Here is a 14386-nt window from a genome sequence, read left to right on the forward strand (position 1 = left end):
AAACAACAGTGTTATTTATACAAAAATGCAACGAAGTCTCACCTGTTACATAATTCTTTAGATCCAGTTCATTGCTAAGAGGGTTGTTACTCTTGAACATGTACAAATTGAAAGGAGCAGGCTCTCTACCAATGTTTTTCCACATTGTGTAATCAGGAGATGTCCAGCGTCCAGCAAGGACATCGTAGTCCCTTTGGGTAAAATGAACGAGTTTGGTTAAAGGATCATACAGCCCTCCATGGAACCCAATAACCAGCTGGAAATCAGGGTTTGAGTCATAATAAATCTCCCCATATGCAGTGTACTGAAGCTGTTTGATCATGAGGCCATTGATGCTGAATACGGCTAATGGAGTGCCTGTGTTATCGGAGGCGACGTAATATTCTTCCCCACTGCTGCTCTCCATTGCAAAGAGGTGGCCTTGCAGATCATAATACAAAGAGGTAATTTCTGAATTGGAATGATTGTAGACATGTGTTACTCTTGTTGGATTGTGAAGATCAGCGTAAAAGTATTGCAGATGGTGCCCTAGGTTAGTCTTACAGGAAGCCCTTCGGCCAAGTCCATCATAACGGTACTGAACGTTCCACCCATTTGCTTTGTTGTAAGCTCTTGTTAAAAGTCCCTTGGAATTGTACTCAAATACATCCGAGCCTCGTTGACACAAGAATCCATCATCATCTATTTTGTATGGTATGTCACCTAAGCGTGTAATCCTGTCTCTTAGGTCGTAGCGCAGGGGCATCAATCGAACACTGTTTCCAGGATTCAGGAGGTGAAGATTTCCATTTAGGTCATAACTGTAGCGCCAGGTAGGCCTATCATTTACTGCTACGCTTTGTAATTGCCCATCTCCATCATAATCGTAGGTATACTTGGTTGTGTTAGCATACGGCCCAAGTTTCAGTTCTCTTTTAGTTACTCTTCCCATGCTGTCATATTGCACAGTCATCCAGTACATCAGGGATCGGAACATTTCATATTGCACTTCTTTAATGCGTCCATGGGTATCAAAGTGCTTACTCAGTGTCATAACTGCTGTAGTAATAATTTGATTTATATCATAATAAATAACTCCAAATTTGCCAAAATGCTCAACTTTGCCAGAAATCTCATCATAACGGTAAAGATCAACTGGAAGAGGTGTCTCACTTATGATGGGTTTGATGCTTGCAATTCGAAAACTATTGTCATGATATGTGTAATCAAACCTTGCATTGACCATACCTTCTTCAGAGAATCTGTAGATTTGTTTGTCCACAAGAGGGCCAATTTTACGATAGCGGATTGTACAAGAAAATCCTCCACTTTGCAAATTCACCATTTTTAGGACGCCTGTAGTTTCATCGTATCCAAAAGTAACCGCAGTACTGTCATAAACAATTTCTGATAATTTGGATAGCTTTCCATACTTGTAAAAGACTTGTCGACCAGTACCTAAAAATGATGTTTTCAAAATCCTCCCATCATCACTGTAATCAAAAATCACTGATGCGTTGCTTTCAGGAGGATTATAAATATTCCTAATGTAGCCAACAGACGTGTGAGTTGACATGCTATGCCGAGCAACACTAGGCATAGTAACAGCATGGAGCCGGTCTGAAGAATCATACTCAAAGATGTACTGCCGCTGGCTCTGAAGCAGTAGTACCATTGACTATGGAAAAAATACAACACAACAATACATACACAGTTACCGTTTTTTAGCTTGTGACCTCTGAGAGGGCATTTAAAAAAACAGAAGTTTTCTAAAGAGGCAATAATGTTAAATTAATAAAAAGAGACATCTATGCGTTAGTTAGGGACACAGAGCTGCTCTGAAGTATTGTCAGATTGCCAGATGAAAGGATCTGCTACATGGAAATCAATATGCTGACACTCCAGAGAAAGTGTAGGTTAGTAACCTATTAGCTACCCTCTCTTCAGTACGATTTTTTTTTTCTTTCTTTCTTTTTTTTAGGATGAAATGGAATTTGGTAAATGAATTGATTGATCTTTCTGCTAGCAATTGTAATTCACAGCTATTGCTTTGAAGCATGTGACAAACTAAGCAGAGAACGGGTTAAAACAGATTCAAAGAAGAGAAAGGGAAGATAATTTGCAATTTTCAGGTATTTAAGCTTCTTTCACTATTAAAGAGTCTTAATTAGGATAAATAAAAATGCATTAAAGTATTTTCTTTTAATTCATAATGAGTAGAAATGAATTACCTGTTCTACCTGAACCTTTGGTCAGATTTAGTCACGCATTTTTGTTCTTAATTAAGCACAACTCATTGCATTAGTTTATGCCACAATGCAGTGGGTGGTCTATTCGCTTTCAGGAAAATATCAAAAGATACAAACCATGAAAAAAGGATCTCCTATTAAAAAATAAGTCAAATTCAGTTACTAATTGAAAAATAATAATATTTGAGATCAAGCACAGTGGGATTATTAGCAGCTTTTGTAATATGTAACTGCATATATTATATTTTTGGGTAACTTCAGTGTGAATTTATTATAGATGGAGCTTAAAATGAAGTAACAAAGTAAAGTAGTCCTGTCTCTTTGTAACGAATGTCAGAATGTAAAAGGACAGCACCTACTTTTTCTAGGTAGGTGTAACTCCAAACCTTCCCATCTGCAAACATGCGCGATATGATCCTGCCTTGCTTGTCGATGTCTGTCCTTTCACTCATGGCTCCGCGCTGAAGCCCCGCCAGGCGCCCGTTGAAGAAATAGGACACGTTGACAGCAGCCAGGCCGCTGCTGGGCAGCCAGAGGAAGGGCCGTCCCAGCTGATCGTAAATTATCCTCAGGGTGAACTTGCGGTGATCATCGTAGATTTTTTCAGTGCGTATATTCCGGTCGTAATCAATGGACAGTAAATTCCTTCCATGAACCTGTTGAAATGAATGAAGGCTGTATTCAGTGACCACTGAATTGTTGAAAGTGTAGGATTCAGACTGACAGGCTTTCATATTTCATTCTAAGTAATTTAGGATATGCTTTATGTGTCTGACTGGGCTGTCACCCAGAGCTGTAATCGTACAAAGGATTCCCCCGTCAAAGGACAGACGTACTGCATACCTGGCTCCTGAATGGCAGACTGTTAACAATTAGCAGCAAAACGAGTGATTTTGCATGGAAGTAACTGTTTCACATCTGTCACCAGTAGTTCTAACTTAGCATTTTTCCCTACAGTGACTTCATGGACAACAGAAAAAAATATAATGTTATATCTTCTTGGTGGTTTAACTACTTAGGCACCTTAATTGGAACACCCACTTATTCATTCATGTCATTAATGTTTTCTTCATTTACTTTCCAAATGTTCAACAGATTCCTCAAGCAGCTCAATTACTTGCAGTGTATTTCATTTCTTCTGATCAAAAATCCCAGTCGAGCAGGCTGGGACGGACTTCTAGTTGTGCAAAACAAATGTTCTAAGCAGTTAGGTTAAATATTTTTCTTCTCATCTAGTTTTTAGTTAGTTTTCAAATAAAGGCACAGCATGAAATGTTTCAGTCCAAGATTTTTTACTTCTTTTTTGAATTAAAAAAAAAAAGCAAAAAGCAAAAAAAACCAAACCAAAACAAAACAAAAAACCCACCAACAAACAAACCACAACCAAAAGCAAAGCCAAAACAAAAGAGCATAAGAATGCAAAATGGTGAGGTTTCTAGTGAAAGCACTATAATGAGAGATACATAAAAATAATCACTGGAGGCTAAGCCACAGAATTCAGGCTAATGCTATAATCTGATAAAGCTTCTTAAGTAATTTAATTGTAGATGCGTCATTAATAAAGTACAAGTCTTTAAATTAGATATCATTTGACAGCAGTGACTGCTTAGAAAGTATTCATTGGTTTCTGGGAATTTGTTCTTCAGCTTATATTTTTCAGTAGCTTTGATTAAGCAACGTTTTCTGTTATCCAAAATTAAACCGCACATCAAACAATATGTAAATTAACCCTGAGCCTTTCTTGCAGACATGAAAGTTATTCAGAGATCTTTTCACTGGCAGGGGTAAACCCAATTCCCATCACAACCGACTCTGTAGGAATTCAGTTGCACTGACAGCAAATTTAAAATTAATACGATTTTGTGTTTGTAAAGAAGTAATTATTTCAAATTATCGCTCATTATCCTCATTTTTTCCATTAATAAAATTTAGCTCTTTAACAGTCTGCATTTCCTCAGTGGCAATCATTAGGAAAAGCTTTTCTGTAGGTTTTCCCAAATGCTTTTCCAGCAACAACTTTTCCTGTGAGTCAAAGCAAAGGCACGGCGTGGTTTTAAAAACATCTTGGCAAAATGGATCATGCTCTGCTGTCCCAAGTTAATGGAAACAAGGCTCTGGGAGGCAAAGTTGGCACCAGCCCTTTCTCAGCCAGTTACTCTGCTTTTGTAAACATGAGGTCAGTTCTCATGATCAAGACATGTCAAAGCCCTTTGCTGCACAAAGGTCTTGGTGAAGCAGGACAGAGCTTTCACTTCTCAGAAGTATGTAGCTGTAACATTAAAATAAAAGAGTAGGATATGACAGAAAGAACTTGGTTTTTTAAATGATAGGCAGAGTTTTTTTAACAAGTATTTCAGAAAGATCTTCCCTTTTCCCAAAGACACTATAAAGGGAATTAGATTTCATTTTCCCCCAAAGATAACCCAAATGTTAGTTTTTTGAAATGATTACACCACATAAACAGCACTCGGGGAATAAAGAAGCCTCTGTTTGGATAACTCAGTAACTTCATTTTTGTTTGTAAAACAAGTAAAGCTACGGAGTCTAATTGTGGTGTCATTAATTATATAGAAACCCAAGCAGAATGACTAACTCCCACTCTTCTTGGGAACACTAATAACACTGCTGCAAATATCGTGGCTGAGGATCATCTCAAAAGCCATTTCTCTTTTGTTCTGCTACTTCTGTGCACATCTCTTCCTCTCGCTGCTGCTGAACAAGAGGCAATAGGGCAACATCCCTTCTGTGCGCTGGTAAAAGGTCTCACTAAATAAATCACTTAATTGCAGTGTATCAGAAACTCTTCTGAACAAAATCTGATCCAGGCCTTGTCTGAAAATACTAGCGAGATGTTGGAAGTGTGGCACGAGAACTGGTGGTGGGTGGTTAAGGGGGAGGAGGTTCCCACTTCTCCTCACTTCTGTTTGTGTGTCTGGTACCGCTCATGAGAAGCAATAAGAGCAATAAGAGGAATGACTGCACTGTTGTCTCCAGCTTTGTACTGTCCCCAGTACAAAGGGGCTGTACTTGCATTCACATTCAGCCCTGCTAACACTTAATGAGCGACTGCAGGACTGGAGATTAACAGTAGGTTCTCATAAGAACCAGGTCCATAGAAGAACACTTGCTGCTAAGTGTTCCCCTGGGCGGCCCTGTGGCCTGGCTGGTGCTGCTGGGCACTGCATCTGGCACAGCTGCCACAGCTGCCCTGCCCAGCACTGCTCCACACCCACTTCCCAACACAGTTGCTATATTTCATTCACTAAACAATTTATAAAGATGAATTCGGATAAATGAGATGCAAATAAATTCTATGCTTTCTCCCTTGTTTTCAGATTTCATTTTCAGTCCACTCAACCTGTTATAATCTCACAGTGATTTTCATTTAAAAGAGCTAAATGGATATGTGATTATTGTTACAGGAACTAACACCAGACAATTAAATGTTGAGGTGCTGCTAGATAAAGCAGTGTTTTCATTTGCATAAACATGATGCAAGAGAATCCATCTCAGGCAAGGTTTCAGCTCGAAGATGTGTTTAATTCCATTTAATTACCACAAGTACCTCTATTAAATTTTTAGTATCGAGAGTTAGGATTACAGCAGTTTTCATTTTAAAGTCCTATTTATTTTTATTTTGAACACCTAGTCAAAATGCAGAGCAGATCTATTTTCTACTTACAGTCAATTTGTGCAGGTCAACACATCAAAAATCAATTACGCGGCCATGAAATTTAGTCATTAAGGATTACCTGCTAATCTCATTCAATTTTTTGTCTAATCTTCCCTCTCACACGAATATGTGCATATTCTGAGGATTTGTGAAAATAAGGGAAGAATGTGAATTAGATGTTAAGCAAGAGGAAAATACCAAAATTTAACATGCCAGTCTAATTTAGTTTTACAAGTAGTTGCCTAAATACACCACATTTATTATGGTCATCATGAACACACAGTATTGCATCTCATGACCAATGATATCGAAAGAATTATTAACATAAACAAGACCTGGATCAGCGCTACATTTTTTCTTGCCTGGTATCTGAAAATCCTCTCAACATTGCATATACTGAGGAAACAAGAGAGCGTTTGGATATTTAACAGGTGAAAAAGAGCGTAGGTGAGAAAAGAATGGGATCAATCTGGATATAGCAGATCTTTAAATTTGTAGGGGATGGCTTACATGATGGGAGTGTCTTTCATTTCCTATGCTTATGACTTTGTAATTATGGCAATTATTTTCCAACCATGCCATTTAGGAAAGGGAATCGACACAGTCTGCCAGACTGGATGAAACTGTAGGGGGATTTTAGGTAAGCAGAATGTAACAGCTCAAACTCTGTGTGTGCTTCAGAGGACTGACTGTGGTTAAGAGTGACATGGGATTTTTACAAGTGGTCAGCTTCTTTTTTTTTCTCACTTGCAGCAATATTCTGGATATTTTTACCAACCTCTTGTGGATGAAATTTCTGTAGCTTATTACAGATGATTCCACGTACTTAACTGGCCTCTCAAATAAAGAGATTCTCACACCAAAGACAATCCTAGAGTCACACATTTTAAAGAAGTGAAAATAGAAAAGATGTGTTCTTCAAATGGAAAGCTGTCAGCCCACAGAAGAAAAGATCATTATTGTAATGCTGCCACTACAGTAATTCTACTTACCCTGAGCTTTCTTCCAAACACAGTCACTTTGCCTTTAATCTGTTCTTTCCTCAGACGCCATTCAATTGAGTTCAAACCATTCTCCATTGGTAGAGAAATATTACATCGTCCTATGGTGGGAGTTACTGTCCCAGCCAGGACATGAGGTTCGCTGTGAAAGCTAATACTCATGCCATTGGCATACATCACTCTCAAAGTACCATTATTACAGAGCTGGTAGCTGTTCCTCACTTGATCTACAGCAATAACGAAAAGAAAATAATTTAGCTACTCCAGTCATAAAGAAAACATATAGCTTAATTTGATTGCTTTTTTATTGCACTCCTGTTGATGTTAAATGAAGTCAGCCTGCAATTACCACTTACGTGGTACTATGGTGGAAATTACAGATGTTACTGATTCATGTAAAGAACAGTAGTGTAACAGTGAGCCTGCAGAGAGATACTATGTTTATTTCATTACATTTTCCCTTTAGTCTTAATTATGAATCAAAATGCACAGTGATATACTGCAACCACGTAATTTATTTCTAATATGAGCAAAAAGTCCTGAAAACTGAACTGCTGGATAAACAATAAAACATTAAGCTCTAGGATAAAAAGAAAAAAAACCCACACAACTGTTAGACTCTTTCTGTGTGTGACCAAGTAAGCTCCTCTTCTTTTCCTGTCTGTTTAGAAACTGTCTCCAAGCAGGCGCTTTGAACAGAATTAGTTTAGCTTTAAATCCTCAAGGTACGAGGCTCCAACAATACAAGCTGGCAGCCACAGTCCTTTATTTGTCATTCTTCATTGTGCCACACAAGAACTGCACTAGCCAATCACACCCCGGCCTTTCTGCTTGCTGAGGAAAGTTATAAAAATAATCCAGTACTTTGACGGCAGTGCTATTCTCCCAGCTTTGACACAGTGAGCTCTGTTCTAAGACAATGAGGAGAGAGGGCTACAGCGGGCAACTGTCACCAAAGCATCAATATTTGTCTGACAAAAGGACAGCATCTACATAATTAATCATCCGGTAGAAGAGAAAGAAAGACTTTGGAACCAGACATGTCGCAGTATAACAGTCTGTAAATGTTGACGTTTATGTCAGGAGGAGGCTATTTTTCAGTGACGATATTCTTATGGCAGTGACATTCTATCTTAATTTAAAAGCCCTCATCATTCATCAAATTCCTTTCAGCGTGTCTTTGATAACTGTGACTGCTTTCAGTTTGTCAGATACAATGCTTGGGTGGTGCTGGGAAGATCTACACAAACATTTAACCATTTTGTTGCTAACCTTTTTGGACATACTTGGGGCGTTACACCATTCTCTCATGCGCTAACTGGGGCACAAGACCATCCACTGGTGCTGTTTTACATTTTATTTAATGGTAGTGCATACATTTGAAAGATTCATGTCTAATCACAAAAGGTACCTGAGCCTCTTTCTCCACAAGGATTTTTACATAGACAGTCAACATTCATCAGCCAGGCTACATTTTGTGGCAGCAAAGTCAGATTTTGCAGTGAAGTACAGAAAGCAGTATTAGTGGGTAAAGAGAACCTGACACAAGAGGTAACAGCAGGACTAACTTTCATCAGCAGAAAACGACCACATGTATTTGACACAAAGTATGATTGTGAAATGTCTCTTACCTGTCCTGAAGACCTGTCATTTTAGGAATGAGCTCTATGGGATTTTGTCTTGCAAACCTTATCATTTTTCCCCTGCTCATGACTGTACTTATGACACAAATATTTTGAGAATTGCTTTCTCAAATTGTGTGTGTGGTTAGGAGATGTGCTGAGAAGTGCACTTTGGTACCTTGAACAACTGTATAGGAAGCCTCCACAGAGGAGAGATTTGTGATGACCGTGACATCATCATCCCGATTAGAATTCTCAATGTCGATGGTAATAGACTTTTCCATTTCTCGATGAAGGCTAGTTACCACTCCAGTGGGACGTGTTACATTGGTCAGGCGCCCTTCATGATCATAGCTAATAGAAAAGTTAGTAAGAGCAAAAAAGCATGAGGATATATGTTCATTTCAATACCCAATGTATTAATAATGCACCAAATTTTTGCAAAAATACAGAATGAAACAGATTTTCAAGAACATCCTGGCTATATCTATTTCTCTGTTGTTGAAAGGGTCTATGATGATGAAATATTAATTTTAGAGATACTGATCTCAACTCCATCAGTGTAAATCCAGACTAGTCTCTTTTAAAATCAATTAAATTCTTACGGTTATACAGAGTGATATGTGGATCCATTATAATTAGTAAATTCATCTGTATTTTGATTGCTGCATTTAACTCTTAAGGATGTGGCACCATTATGATACTACGTTCCACATTTGCAATTGAATATTTAGTGGAAATTACTAAGTATGACTTTAAATGACATATCAAGGAGTAAATTTGCCATAAGAGATCAAAAAAGACATCAACTTGAGAACATAATAATTTCATTTAGGTTTTATCTGTGGTACTGCATTGCCTTTTGGGGTGAGTCTTTTGCCCATATAGATAAATGGTAAGAAGTTAAGGCACGGGATAGGTTGGAGTTGCACAGAGGGCAGCAGTCAGCACTCAGAATACACCTTAGAAGATGGATTAAGTGCTCCCGAGGCACAAAAATAAAAAACAAAGGTAAAAGGGCTCTCCATTAGGTTATCGACCTTACAGAAGCAGTTAAGTTTATTTAGAGGTATAAAGCCTGGGGAGGAGGCAAAGAAGGAATGCTGCCAGAAATTGAATTATTCTGTTTCTCCCTTTCCTTTTGTATGCTGTATTTCTGTGCATACATATGCTAAAGAAGCAATCCCTTGGATCTTTTAAGGGCAAGAAATGGGGACCTGAAACACAAAATCAGCATTCCTCTAGTTGCTGCAATTCTCTATTTGTGCAAGTCTCTCACCCAGCCGCTACCAAAGCGCAAAGGAGAAAGACAAGAAAAAATGTCCTGTGTAGATAAAGGGAAAAGTTTAGGTAAAGACTGAAACCAACTGGTCATCCTTTGGATGTAGAAATCCAGGGAGTGGGAAGCCTGGAAGAGAACTGGTAAATCCATTGCATTGCCTGAGAGTAGGAGAAGAGAAGAGCAGAACATTTAGTATCACAAAGCTGGATCATTTCTTTGTAGGTCAGTGTTTAGCTGCAAAGAAGAAAAAAAATCAGTGCTTTCAACGTGATTTTTTACAATTAAATCATTAAGAAATCTCAAAGTGGGCCACCTGAACTGTACAGACTATCTCCAAGATTAACATACAAAATAAGCTCCTCAGTTAACGCAAATATAAATTATGCCTTTCAATCCATTGCAATTGGTTGCACTCATTCAACTGAATATGGAGGAGGAAGGAAAAAAATCACCTGTGGAGCAACAAGTCTTACCAGAACCAACGGAAGGGTTAGGCAAAGAAGTAAATCAATAAAACAAAGCATCATGCGACCTGGAAGGAACCAATAATATAGTGTGTTCATTCAAGCAGTTCAGGTTCAAATAAAGATAAAGCAGCATGGTTTTTCTTAATAAAAGCCACAAGTTTCTACCCATTACTATAGGTAGAGAAATAGATAGATAGATAGATAGATAGATAGATAGATAGATAGATAGATAGACAGATATTTACTCTGTCAACCATATACTAGATAAAACACAATACATTTAGGTAACCTACAAAAAGGGTTTTGGTTAAGTCTTTATAAAAGTATTTATAAGAAATACTGAAATTACTCAGAAAGCATAGATAAGGAGAGAACTTGATCCAGCCAAACATCCACCTAGCAAGGGAAACAAGAAGCACCAAAAATATACCTTTGGAAATCTAAAAGGTTAATAGTGGGATACCCCCTAAGGATCTGCATGTGACAACTCTGCATGCCTAGTGATTAGCAAAGGTATGAAGAGAATACTTAGGTGCCAAATACTGCAGAAGGGACAATATTACATAGGGCAAAACTACAAAAGTTTATGTGTGGCTTTAGACTCAGAGAAAGCTGTAGAGCTTGGTGAATATCCAGAAAAATGGCTGGTGAAATTCCACATCAGCAGATATATTTTAGGTAATGCAAATGAGACAGATTAATTTAAACTTCTCATTCACATTGCTGGGTTTTTAATTAACTCAGGAAAAATTCCTAGGGATTGCTGTGGGCTACTCACTGAAAATCTCTGTTTGAAGTCCAAGGACAGCCTAAAAGTAAATATGAATGAGGATGTACAGAGACTGAAACAGAAGAACGGAAATATTCTAATGCTATTTCTACAAATCACTGTTTTGCCCCTTCCATCTCCCAGGGCATTTTCCCCAGTGCTGGTCACAGTGTTTGAAAACAAAAATGGCAGATCAAAAAAAAGAAAACAAAGAAGGGCTTATAGCACAATTGTACTCTCTATGATCTGCAGACTGTTTAGTTTACGAGCTAGGCATAAAAGAACCACTACCTAATAATATATACAGATTGCAATACCAGTGTATAGAAAGGAGGCACTACTGTTTTATGCACTGCATCAATAAAATCCTATTAAAAAAACATGAAAGGTAAAAAATTCAAGCTAAATAAACCAGAAAACTTTTATGTACTCTGTAATTTAGAAGTGACATATTATTGAGATTTCTTTTGAATTTATGTATTCTTGAGAGCGAGTGCTTAGCAGACTACAAAAACCAGGCATCTATCTGAATAATAAGAATAGAGATATGCAGGAATTAAATGCTTATCTAACTTTCTTCTTCATGACACAAACCTGATTCTCATCAAGTTAGAAAAAAAAGTTGGCAATATAAAAATATACTGATCACTCTGGGACTTATCGTGCCTTTGCTGGACGCAGCTAATACACATCACAGCACGACACAGCATCAGGCTGGATGAATGAGATCTGATAAGGCCATCTGAGTGTCTTCACTTGAGGTGGATTCTGGATATACTGAAGTCACAGAGCTTCTGTTACTCCAGTTAGAGCACAGTTTCATTGCATATTTGTATTCACTGTACATTAAAATAGTTGGTGTGCGTGCGTTCTTGCATATAGACATGCACACATTGCAACAAACTGAATTCTGTGAGAATTGTTTGGGCACAGCTATACAAACGAGGAATAAAATAATTGGATTATTTTCCTAACTAACGCCTGGTACAGAAATACCCTTGCTAAAATGTTAAGGAGCAAAAACCTTCGGATCTCTACCGAGTCCTTGTGAAAACCAGGGCTTGTTCAATTTCCAGGGCCACGTAAGAGGAGGACCACGAGAGGGCACTGCCTTCCTTTGCAAGGAAAAGGCAAGGTGGGCAAAGCCGTGATGAGCAATGCTAATTTCGATGTATTTTGAGCAGACAGAACACCACTCCTTATAATCCTGCATTAGTTTTCTCTAAAAAATAAAAAAAATGTTGGCCAAGCTGAATGCATTAATAAACAAAAAAGGTGTGCATTATCACCATTCTGTAACCTTAAAAATAAAGCCATAATTTAAAGTCAAACATAAGATCCTGTTTATACTTTCTAGCTGGTAACTTGAGAAATGGCATTTAGTAATAAACAGTTACTTCCCTGAAAAAAAAAATAGAGGCATCAGACTTACCATACTCAGAAGTCATACATACATTTACAATATTCCATCTAGCTTCATTCTAAAAAGGTTTTGGTCAATAAATGGCAATAAGACTACTAAAAATATGGAAATTATTAAAGAGAAAACTGACTGTTTTTTCTAGATTCTTAATATGCTTTTGAACCTCATCTGATGAATTCCATTTAAAGAGAAAATTCTGGCTTTTTAATCTATGCGCTCATGAACACCAATGTGCTCTTGGGTTATCAACAAATTATGTGAGTTACACAGGGGTCTGACAGATAGCTGGGGATGTAATTTCCTCACTTGTCTCAAGAATGAACAATCAGTAAAGTTAATCAACATTTTATCAACCATGAGTAATATATGAGCCTGAATAGAAAGATAATTTGAGCTCTAAAAGAAAGAAACCATGGTATTAAGGTTTATAGACACAGGCAACTCAGTAGGAGCCACAGATTGCTGGGGGCTGGCTTGGATTCAAATTATCTGCATTCTTGCTGGCGACTGGGAACAGGGGCCCAAGCTGGCAAAACAAAAGCACGTTTCTGAATGTCGCACACAGTCCTTCGTGCTGGAGGTAGTAAACTTCCTCACTGGCCTCAAACTATGGGCAGGAGTTTAGGTGGTTCCGTACCCACCTAAAGGACACGGCAAAACCGATGAAATCAAGCAGCCACTTAATTATGTCCAGCATCATAATAGATTGAGGTGCAAAGGCCTTATTCGGTATCAGTGAAAAGCCTACAACAAATTTCAGTGGGATCACTTCAGGGCCCCATCACTACCGTTTGAAAAATAAAAGTACGCTTAATATATCCAAAAACATTCTTACTCATAAAATGTTGTCCATCCTGTTTCATCACTCTTCGTTGCTAAGAGACCACTGTTTCCATTATAAGTCATTAATCCAAGTTCCAGGGTCTGCGTTGAGACTAGTTTGAGTCCACCATTAGTGCCAACAGCCAGCGTGACAATCTGATTATCAGGCATCAGTAAATGGCGGGGCATTCCACTGGCATCCCGACGGACCTTCAAGGAGTTGCCATTGCTGTCCATCACCTCCGTGACATCATTATCGCTGCTATAGGTGAAATTGTACAAGTACTCCCCGGTAACAAGGCTGAGAGTGTACTGGTGAATCCCATCAGCATTGAAGACATACAGCTCCTGTTCTCCTGGAGATGCAGCTTCATATTGGTTAAAAGAATTAAGAATGGGCCTGTTTTTACTGACAGCCCTAATGCGGATATTTCCGAGATCAGCTATGTAGATGGTACCATCTGGGGCCACAGCTAAGGAAGATGGTGAATTTAAGATGGCATCAGTGGCATACCCATCATCCCCAGAATAGCAATTACAGTTGACATCATTTTTGCAATCACAGTCTGAAGCTGCCCCTGCAAGAAGGCATATTTCTCCATTGGTAGTTACCTGGCGTAGCCGATTAATTTTTTTTTCATCTGTCTCACTGATGTAAAGAACTCCTGTGTGTGAGATGGCAATGGCACTGGCTGATTCAAGTGCAGAATGAATAGCCAGTTTGCTAAGAGAGTAGTCTATACCAGGAACCTGGCAGTGCATGGGGCGTCCAGCAATAATGCTAACTTGATGGTTTTCTGTGATCCGTAAAATAACATTGTTCTCTAGGACATAAAGTGAGTTGTCCATGGGATTGACAGCGAGATCAGTAGGCCACTCCAGCCGTACCTATGAGTTGCACAAATTATTACTGTAAAACTCATAACTGAAAAGTACACTTCTAGTGTTTAAAATTCCATGTGTAATAACAGCAAATTAGTGAGGGGTTTATCAGCGCAAATCATGAAACTGCAACTATTTCAAACAATCATTTTCTTTCTTGGAAATATTAAAGCTATGTGCAATGGTAACTTTGGCGAATTGTGTTTCGGTGCAAAGA

The 14386-nt window shown here is 38.4% G+C and overlaps 1 protein-coding gene across 6 annotated transcripts in view; it reads right to left on the reverse strand.

Moving 5' to 3' along the window:
• TENM2 (teneurin transmembrane protein 2) overlaps positions 1-14386 on the reverse strand; it is a gene marked incomplete at both ends in the record, with an annotated part of 471616 nt that overhangs the window by 3996 nt on the left and 453234 nt on the right. For all 6 annotated transcript variants that reach the window (XM_079542339.1, XM_079542338.1, XM_079542337.1 and 3 more), the window contains 5 exons: positions 43-1657; positions 2588-2884; positions 6894-7129; positions 8703-8878; positions 13301-14175. In XM_079542339.1, coding sequence (XP_079398465.1) covers positions 43-1657; positions 2588-2884; positions 6894-7129; positions 8703-8878; positions 13301-14175 — 3199 coding nt within the window. The remainder of the gene's footprint in view (positions 1-42; positions 1658-2587; positions 2885-6893; positions 7130-8702; positions 8879-13300; positions 14176-14386) is intronic.

The sequence above is a fragment of the Tetrao urogallus genome (assembly GCF_951394365.1).
Source record: "Tetrao urogallus genome assembly, chromosome: 14".
Taxonomy (NCBI): domain Eukaryota; kingdom Metazoa; phylum Chordata; class Aves; order Galliformes; family Phasianidae; genus Tetrao; species Tetrao urogallus.